The sequence below is a fragment of the Myotis brandtii genome, unplaced genomic scaffold (genome assembly GCF_000412655.1).
Source record: "Myotis brandtii unplaced genomic scaffold, ASM41265v1 scaffold216, whole genome shotgun sequence".
Lineage (NCBI taxonomy): Eukaryota > Metazoa > Chordata > Mammalia > Chiroptera > Vespertilionidae > Myotis > Myotis brandtii.
Window position 1 is genome coordinate 1,457,664 of NW_005358092.1, and position 9,851 is coordinate 1,467,514.

Sequence of the window (9,851 nt, forward strand, 5' to 3'; positions counted from 1 at the left end):
CGGCTGCTCTGCGCCTGCAGCCCCCTGCCCGCGTCGCCGCCCGTCCTGAAGGAGCCGGCCTCCGAGGGCCTGTCGCCCATCACCACCCTGACGGCCACCATGGACCAGCTGCAGGGCCTGGGCAGTGTGGGTGAGCAGCCGCCCGAGGCAAACAACAGCAGTCTTCAGAGAATGGGCTCCTCCGAGTCAACAGATTCAGGCGTCTGTCTGGATTCTCCTGGGCCCTTGGACAGTAAAGGAAACCTTGAAAATCCCATGAGGAGAACAAATTCCCTGCCTCCGAAGCTTTTGGGATGTAGTTCAGCTCTGAAGGGGAGCCATTCCGATTCCCTGGACCGTGATGTCTTTCAGCTGATGGACCAGGAGGAGACTAAGGAAAACCTTTCCTCCAACGAAAGAGAGAGCAGTGAGCCAGAGAACTTCATTCCACTCTTTATGCTCCAGTCACCCGTGACTGCCACTTTGTCTGATGAAGATGATGGCTTCATGGACCTTCTTGATGGAGAGAATCTGAAGAATGATGAGAAGACCTCCTCCTGCATGGCAAGCCTCTGGACGTCTCCCCTTGTCATGAGAACAACTGCAAACGTGGGCAACCAGTCCCAAGAAGCCCCGGGAGATTCTGCATCCGTCTTCAGCCTGGGTATCCCCGCAAAGGGGACCATTGAGAATATTCCGGATAACGACCCCAGAGACCTCATAGGGGACTTCTCCAAGGGTTATCTCTTCCACACAGTCGCTGGGCAGCACCAGGACCTAAAGTACATCTCTCCAGAAATTATGGCATCTGTCTTGAATGGCAAGTTTGCCAACCTCATTAAAGAGTTTGTTACCATTGACTGCCGGTACCCATACGAATATGAGGGCGGCCACATCAAGGGTGCGGTGAACCTGTACATGGAGGACGAGTTGGAAGACTTCCTGTTCAAGAAGCCCGTCTCCCCCGCCGACGGCAAGCGCGTCATCGTGGTGTTCCACTGCGAGTTTTCCTCCTCCGAGCGGCCGCGCATGTGCCGCTATGTGCGAGAGAGAGATCGGCTCAGCAACGAGTACCCCAGACTCCACTACCCTGAGCTGTACATCCTGAAGGGCGGGTACAAGGACTTCTTCCTCAAATGCCAGTCTCACTGTGAGCCCCCCAGCTACCGGCCCATGCACCATGAGGACTTTAAAGAAGACTTGAAGAAGTTTCGTACCAAGAGCCGGACCTGGGCTGAGGAAAAGAGCAAGAGAAAGATGTACAGCCACCTGAAGAAGCTCTGAGGCAGCGGCCGGTGGACAGCAGCGCCGGTGCCTGCTCCATCCCCTCCCCTCTTGGCTGCATTTGGAGAGGTGCCTGGGGCTTCCTCCGTACACTTCCGGCCACATTCCCGAGGATGGAGCCCGAGCACCCGTCCCGCATCAGGACCATCTCCCAAGGCTGTCACAGGCCCAGTTCCGAGCACCACGTCAAGTCCAGTTCTGCCTCTTGGTCCCCACAGCTGGAGGAGCCGCTGGGGCCTTACTGGGATCCTGACCCCACATGAGAGGAGGGGAGGAGGGGGAGTGAAGTAAGACCATGAAAGTGTTGCTGGTCAAACTCCAAAGACGGCCTGGGAAGGGATAACCCATGTCTTAGTTTATTCAACCTCATCAATCACTTTATTATTACTTTTAACTCCTGGAGACTTATTTAGCTTAGCTAAAAAAAAAATTTGCCGGAAGCCCCTTGACACAGTCGCTGCAGGGAAGAAACGCCCTAACCTTTGGAATAGAATGGATAGGATTAAAATCAACTGGTATAAATACAGATGTAACAGGACAATAAAGACAGAACCTGGCTAGGCTGCTGATCAACTGAACAAAAATAAATAAATAAATAAATAAATAAAACCATAAAAAAAAATCTCTAATGGAATTATCTAGCCATGGAGTAAGCTGCCTCTGGATTTGGTGAGGTCCCCTTCCCTGGGCAAATTCCAACACGAATGGGTGGCTGCTTGTAGAGTTTGGGATCGATTGTCTGACAACCTTTAGATTTCATGCTCCATCTGGCCTGTGTCTGTGATGAAGAGGCTGCTCAATGTGCTTAATACCCTTTTCTTGAATCGACTTGAGCTAGATATATAAAAAGGAAGTACTCATTGGCTAAATCATTACAATTTTGAGACTACCCAACGTATTTTATTTGTCATAATGTTTTCTCATCAGCCATGAATATTCCTGAACACATCTTTTTGAGGTCCGCATTACCACTTCTGTAAGATAAAGGGCTAGAAGCAGAAAAACAAAATGGTTTATGAATTATTGAATGGGCTGCTTACAGCATCTTTCTGCTTGTGAATTCAAGGCTGGAACAGAGCCTGAGACACTCAGCTTCCTTGCCCAGTGGTGTGGTACAAAGACAGTTCCAACTTCCCCAAATGCAAGGGCGAAAGGCACACAGCAGATCTTACTGCACTCATCTCCAGCTTCTGGGACAAAGAAACAGCCCGAGTTAGGCCCTGAATTACAGGGGTTCAGGAAAGGAGGGTTCGCCCATTCCACAGAGGACAGGAGGGCTGGAATAGAAGCCTTCGGTCTGATAGGATCTCATAAAATGTCTTGAGCCTGTTCCCAAGGGCCCTGAGAGATAACAACCCCAAATCATTTGCCAGGCCATTCTAGGGCAGGGCATAATTTAGAGAAAGAGAAGCAGGAGGTTCTGGTGAGCAAGGCTGGGGACCTTGCTCCCACACAGGCATCAAAGACAGTGACCTTGGGGCTCTCAATTAGGACAGACTGACCCAAGAAACAGGGACAGGTGGTCACTTGGCTACTCACTCTGAAACCCCACATGGGGTATTTTAATAGTGTTCTCCATCTGTCCAACCTCAGAGTTAATCCCTTCCTAATCTGAGCTGTAATAATTGGGTAATCAGACAAGACACTCCACAAAGCACAGGCCATAGTTTTGCTGTTCTTTTGGCTAGACTTTCCTTTTATTGGAGCAAAGTATAGCTGACCTAGAAATTTCCTGTTTGAGCTTCAGTCTTCCGTTAAACAAAAGCAGACACTCCTAAGAAGCATGAATGTTTAGCAAGCACAGCCCTCCTTCTCGAGGGTAATTTCAGTCACTGCTCCCTGAACATACATGAATGGGAGCTGCTAGGAGGAAACCACATGATTCTGCTTTTTGCTGCAAACAGGAAGAAAGAAAGAAAGAAAGAAAGAAAGAAAGAAAGAAAGAAAGAAAGAAAGCAAGCTTCATGGTTAGCTATGGCTAATGAGCTCACTGGTGTGTGTCCAGGAAACATCCCAGAATGGATACATCTGCTGAGATTTCCATCTTTTGAAAAAAGGCACCTTGTGGTGGAGGATGGTGAATGAAACATAAATGAAAGCCAGATCAGGGCCTGAACCTAAAGCACAAGAAGAAGGCCCCGTAGGGGTTAGGATCTGTGACAGAAGAAAGCCTGGCTATTTGGGGATTAACCCATCTTGGGGGAAAACATGGATATATTTTTCAAAGGAGAAAAAACTCACACCCAAGCTGCCAAGGCCTGATCACACTGGTCTAGCACCTGGGCTGGGTGGAGCAAAGGTGGTGTCAGCCTTCCGCTGGAGAGTTTCACGTTGAACCAAGTCTCACGCTGACAAGTCTCCATCACAGGCCAGCATCATGGTTCATTTATGACAGTGCCCAGCACACAGAAGACACTCAGTAAACGCTAATGGCCCCAGCTAAGGCAACAAGGAGGCCCATCCTAAGATACTCTGGAGGTGGCAGTAAGCAGTCAGGTCCTCAATTTAGTCTATTTCAAACATTCACTCCATGTATTTCTTTTAAACAAACAAACAAAAATGTTCTTTCCAAAGGAGAAGGCTAAAAAGGACATGAAGAGAGCTGGGGACTGGAACACCGAGGTCTTGTGATCCTCTGTGCCCTCTGTGGGAGCGGGAACATGAAGGGAAGGGAACCACGGGGATAGGAAGTGCTCTTTCCTGCTGTCTGAGCTGCAGCAGAGTCTGCTAGCTGTCTGCTCTAACCTACAAGGTGGTTTTTAAATTTTTTTAATTTGCTTAAGACAGGGTCATTTAAACTTCAAGAGCCACGCTCCCAAACTAAGCGATAAATTTAAAAGGCCGTGTACGTGTTTTTGTTATTGGCCCAGACTACGTAAGACCCCAAGACGCTGGCGAATGGAAGTTAGAGAGGAAAAAAGAGCACAGAGGGTCTTTAGGAAGGGGCTCTGCTCCTGCGCCTCTGCCTGGGTTAGCTCCAAAGGGTGGGGGGATGAGACCTCCCCTCCAGGGGCTTGAGTAGCTGAGAGCAGAAAGGACCATGCTGCCGTCTGTCTGAGCCCTTGTGTGTGTCTCCTGTGCCATCATGGCAGGGGCCGGAGCGGGGATGCTACAGCATGGGGCAGGGGCGGAGCCAGAGTGGTGTGGGAGAGCAAGGGGACTTTCTGATGTCTCTGAGACTGAAGTTGAAGTAACTGAGGAAGGGAGCCAGCAATCCAGAAGGTCTCGTGGTTCAAGGAGAGGATATGAGACCAACAGCAGCCTGCTCATGTGGCTGGAGACCACCAGGAGCAAGGAACCTGGGCGGAGGGCCTGCCTTAGCTGCACAGGGTGGTTTGTACACACTACCTGCTGGGAGGGCTGTTTAAACTTGCCGCTGCAAGTCCAGAAGCAGATACAGAATAGAGTTCCTTGAAAACGAGCAAAAGTACACCAAGGGAGTAGGTACCTGGGCTCTGGGTCATTTTTCACAGCCCCCTCCGGGCTCACACCCTTGAATTCCTGCGCCTTGCCTACTCATTGACACCTGTGGGCCCTCATCTTGGACTCGGCTCTACTTTGCATCCCTGCTAGGATTAGCTGCTCCCCACTGCTGAGTCTGGTTGCTCCCCACTGTGCACTCAGCCATGCCCAAAGCCCTGGCATCCTGTTCACATGCCCTCTGCTATCTCACCTCATGCTGGTCTGTTTTTGGCTTCCCTATGCCCACCCTGGTGCTGACAGATTGAAGAAACCCTGACCCCTCTGCAGCCTGAGAATATATTCTAAGGGTAGCTCTAGCCAAATAGCAGACCAGTGATTATGAAGCAATATGGTTCTCAGGCCACTCTGACTTACATGCAGGAAATAGAACAACAATATCCACAGTGATTCTTTTGCTGTATCTTATCTGCTACATGGGAATTCTGACACCACCTTTACGTTCCTCCCGGGCAATCCTGAGAGATATGTATGCCAAGATCTAGTCCTCTTGGCGACCACCATTTTCTTTCTTGTTTACTCTGGCTGGCAGTGATACTGTCCTCTCATTGCTGGTAACCTGGAAGTGCCATCCATGACCTTGAAACCTGCTGAGGGCCCACACTTGCTGGAGCAAGTTTGAACCCACCAACATTCATGTCTGTGCCAGGGGCACTAGTGACTGCATTGAAGGGATGAAGGTGAAGTGCTATCTCCATTGCTGGCAATGATGCTTGTTGGGGGTTTAATTGTGTCCCCAAAAGATGTCACATCTTAACCCCTGGTACCTGTGAATGTGACCTTATTTGAAGATAGGGTCTTTGTGGATGTGTCTAAGATGTAAATTAAGACAAGGTGATGCTGGAATGGAGTGGGCCCTCAAGCCCATATGACTGTTGTCCTTATAAGATAGACACGTGGGGGAGAGCACCAGGTGAAGACGGTGGCAGAGTTGGAATGATGCATGCAGAGACTGAGCATTGCTGGCAGGAACCAGAAGCTGGCAGGGAGGCATGGAGACTGCCCGGTGCCAGCCCTGCCAGCTGCTGCATGGCCTGCGCCACCCCCTCCCCAACCCCTCCCCGATCCTCCAGCATTACAGAGAAATGCTCATCCTGCTTTTATTTGGTCCTTTATTGACCACCCCCTTTCCCTAGGATTCAGGTTCACACTCATGGGGGCCAGGCCAAGGTGACATCTTATGAGTGGTGACACCTGCTGGACCAGAACAGCTCATGTCCTGAGCTTCCCAGTCGCTCCAGAGCCAGCATGGAACTGTCTCTCTGAGATGAGCTCTCCCCTCAGCAGCCTCAGCTGTGCCCCAGGGTTAACATGTAAACTTACAAGTCTTGTTGAGCTTTTTACACTTGCATGTTACTAATTAGAAATTAATTTCTCCTGTGAAGAAAACATATACCCACAACAGCTCTTAGCCCACGGAGAAGCTGAGGGTCAGGAAAAATCAGGAATCAAAATCTGCAAAAGAAAACAGAAACTTCAATTTAGCTCAGGGCTGATTGCGCTTAGACCTCTCTGGTCCTCACCCTGCCCACCCTGGGCTAGAGCCTTCCCAGGAAGGAGGGTATAGGAAAGTGCCATAGCAGTGACACCCCCCCCCCCCCCCGCTAGGCTCCCTGCACATGCACATCTGTCCACTTTACCTTATGGTCTCAGCTTGTACGGCCCACAGCATCCCTCAAAGGCAAGACAGGCCTCAGATATGTGGACAGAGTGGACTTGGGAGTGAGGGTCAAGGTTAGCAAAGCTGGGGCTCTTCCTGACTGTCCTCATAACAGGGACCCTGGGTTAGAGGACATTTGAGGGTCCTCACTGGCATCACAGTGTCTACAGCTCGCCTTGGATGATAATCATGGCCAGGAGGGTGGAGATGGGCTGGAACAGGGAGCTGGCCTTATTGATTGGGCTGGGGTCCAGAGCAGGTGAAGAGAGCTGGAGACAGGAAGTGTTCATCCCAATTCAAGCATCCTTTCCAAACTTCACTGATTGAGCATTATCCCCTTAAAGACCTCAGGCAAATTTCAGGAAAGCCAGCAGCCTCCTTTATGGCGATGCTGTGACACAGGGAATTCCACAGCAGCAGCCACACCATGGCTCCAAGGGCAGCTGCTCACCAAGCCTTTTCCACATTATGTTCTGAGTGGTTTCCCTCAGCTAGAACATTCCACTCAGTGAGCTTAGGACAAAGGCAGGGGCCACTCTGGCTGAAGACACCCTGGAAAAGGAATCGATGATGATAAGCTCTCTATGATTCCTCCTGTTTCTCTCTTTTTTTTTTTTCTTGCTTTGATTATCCTCCTCCAGAGACACTAGCTACCCAGAGAGAAAGGCCCGACGGAACAACAAACCCTCCCTCGTGCCAAAAGAGAAAAGCAGGCACATGTCTCCAGCAGGGCCCACTTGCTGTTTGCATCTGTGACGCATCCTGTCATTTCAGAACAGCTTTTTCCTGAAACAGTTCCCCTCAGCCCCTTTCTCTAGCCATTTCTTCTCAAATTTTCTGTTCACTGTTTAAATTGGGGCAGGGTGGGGCAGTGGCAGGGGAGGGGAGAAGAAGGAAAGATGAAACTGTAACCCAAAACAGGAGACATTTCTGGTAAAATTTTCTTCACTGTCATGATCTGTCTTTCAGGGAAAAGAAATCACCATTTTGTGCAAACACAATCGGCTTCCCCACGCTTGACAGTGAAGAGCAACTTAAGGTGCAGGTAAACCTTTGCACTGGTTTCTAACAATAGCCTTTTAAATCAATCTGCCACCCAAAGTTTGACTGGGGCCCTCCTCCCTTGTCCTCCCTCCCCCCACCCCCAGGGTGGGGCTGAGAGGTACTGTCAGCTAAGGTCCTTGTAAACTGGCCTTTCTATGATGGTCTCTATAAAAAGGACCTTGGGTTGGAGGACAAGGGAGGGTCCCCACTCACATGACAGTTTCTAAAGCCCCCCTGCCCAGTGCCTCCAAGTCTTGATGGTTCCAGGAATCCTCACATTCTTCTACCTCAGGGCCAGTGACTTACAGTTGCCACCGGCACCTTCCCCAGAATGAAGACTGCTTTGTCCAGTTCTCTTTGTTTGGATGTCTATGTCCCAGGGGAATGATATTCATCCCAAAGTCCTCGCCAGCTTTCTCCCCAGGGGGCTCAAGGATTCTCATGCAAATGGCCTGTCCTGCTAGGTCAGAGCTCCCAGTGGATGAGCAGGTTCACCTCCCAGCTCTCTGCTCTGGGCCTGAGAAGGGGAGATATTTATAGACTCCTGAATCTTCCTGGATCCCAGTCATAAACTCTTCCAGATGACACAGTTATGTAGTAACCCACATAGCTAAGCAATTGTATGGTGTGTATAAAAGAATTGAAAAAAATTTTCAACTGTCCTCAAAAGGTTGTGGAGAGATAACAAATGAATTTCTCTTTATAGTTCCTAACACCTGTTCTCTCCCCAAGGCAGTGAGGCACCTGATTCCTCATGGTAAGTGGTCAACTAGAATTGGGGAGAGCCTCTCTCTGGTCTTAGCCTCACACCCTGTCTGGGAGGTGCCGGTTAAGAGTGGAAGAGAGCTGATGGGATTACAAGGCTGGGAATAAAAACCTCTCCTGAACCTAAACTCACTGATTTCTTAATTTTATGAAACAGTGTTCTTGATAAACATCAGCAGGAAAGGGCAAGTATATAGGTAATAACCCCAAGGCCAAAATTCAAACCAACTGTTCCATGCAATGGTCGACAGATTATTAGCAAAACTGCAGCCTCAACTGACATAGCAACTAGGGTTTCTGGGTGTAATGCAAGTAGCACACAAACATGAAGTTCAAGATGATTCAGAAAAATATTGATATCTGTATCTATGTAACATTATGTATCCTATAGAATAAAAGCCCAATATGCAAATCGACCGAATGGTGGAACTACCGGTGCAATGACTGGTGGCTATGATGCGCATTGACCACCAGGGGGCAGATGCTCAATGCAGGAGCTGCCCCTATCCTGTAGGCCCCAGGCCAGCCTAGGTGGGTGTCAGCGAGGGTGGGGGGCCCCCAATCGCCCCACCAGTCACCCCACAGATCAGCCCTGATCGCCAGCCAGGCCTTAGGACCCTATCCATGCACGAATTTCGTGCACTGAGCCTCTAGTTATTAAATAATATTTAATAAATAGTAATACATAATATTATTGCACTTTAAAAATATCCAACATATAGAAATTATATATATGTACATGCTTCTTCATATACATGTATGTTTGCTAATAAGCCCTCAGCTAGGATCATGAAGTCTGGTGTCAGGTTTACAATTTAGCAGTCACTCTCTAAGTCAGAGCACAGAAGAGATTCCCAGATTGGGCGGTTCCCTGGAATAGTTTTCCTTTTCCCAGATCCAGTAGCTGCAGAGACTCATGGGCACTTAGGGACTCTGCGCAGCGGGAAGGCAGCTGCAGAACAGACATGGGGTATTGAAGGAGGTGGCAGGAGCAAGGTCAAAAGTAACACCCGTGACCTGCTGGATGGAAAAGGGTAGATTCTGGATTCCAAGCACCACCCCTGGAGTGGACCTGAGACTCCATCTTCATCACTCCATTGCGACCACATGCAGACTGGGCAGGGGATTCTGTGACCTCAGCCCCAGTAGCAGGAGTCTGGGATAAAAGCCAGGCTTGTCCCAAAGGACCAGTCAACTTCCATCCTCAGAACTGTTGCACTTTCCTTGCAGAGAGCTGCTAATGGGTATTTGATGGCTTGTTTTTGCAGCAAGAATCAGGACAGCAACAACAATAAGATTTCAACATCGACCTGGAGATTGTGCTCTGCACGGGACAAGACAAAGATGTAAAGCTCCATGTCTGCTGGGCTCCGTACCCGAATGTTAAGGACACACATGAAGGGCTTGGGAAAGGCACAAAGATTCATGAAGTCCAGGATAGGTGATAAGAAGACTAAGCATCTTGTGTTGGTTGGATTTTTAAAATTTATTTTTTGTCCATTTGGGGGGGCATTTTGTGAAAGAGTAAATGTGGAGGCAGAATCTGAAGGTGGGTAAGCCTGGATGGGATTTGAATTCCATAATTACGACTCTAATTTCTGCAGTCAGCTCAAGGCTCTGTTGCCTGCTCTTGCACACA

At 49.3% G+C, this 9,851-nt stretch overlaps 2 protein-coding genes across 2 annotated transcripts in view; both read left to right on the forward strand.

Annotated features, from left to right (window-relative positions):
* LOC102252775 (M-phase inducer phosphatase 1) lies at positions 1 to 1,263 on the forward strand (the record flags this gene model as incomplete). The annotated part of the gene is made up of 1 exon (XM_005865959.1): positions 1 to 1,263. A coding segment is annotated over one exon (1,263 nt), but the record flags the coding sequence as incomplete, so codon positions are not given.
* A 113-nt stretch (positions 1,264 to 1,376) lies between these two features.
* The window catches only part of AMER2 (APC membrane recruitment protein 2), a 12,714-nt gene continuing 4,239 nt past the window's right edge, over positions 1,377 to 9,851 (forward strand). The window contains exons 1-2 of the mRNA XM_014539399.1: positions 1,377 to 1,471; positions 7,373 to 7,448. Coding sequence (XP_014394885.1) covers positions 1,377 to 1,471; positions 7,373 to 7,448 — 171 coding nt within the window. The remainder of the gene's footprint in view (positions 1,472 to 7,372; positions 7,449 to 9,851) is intronic.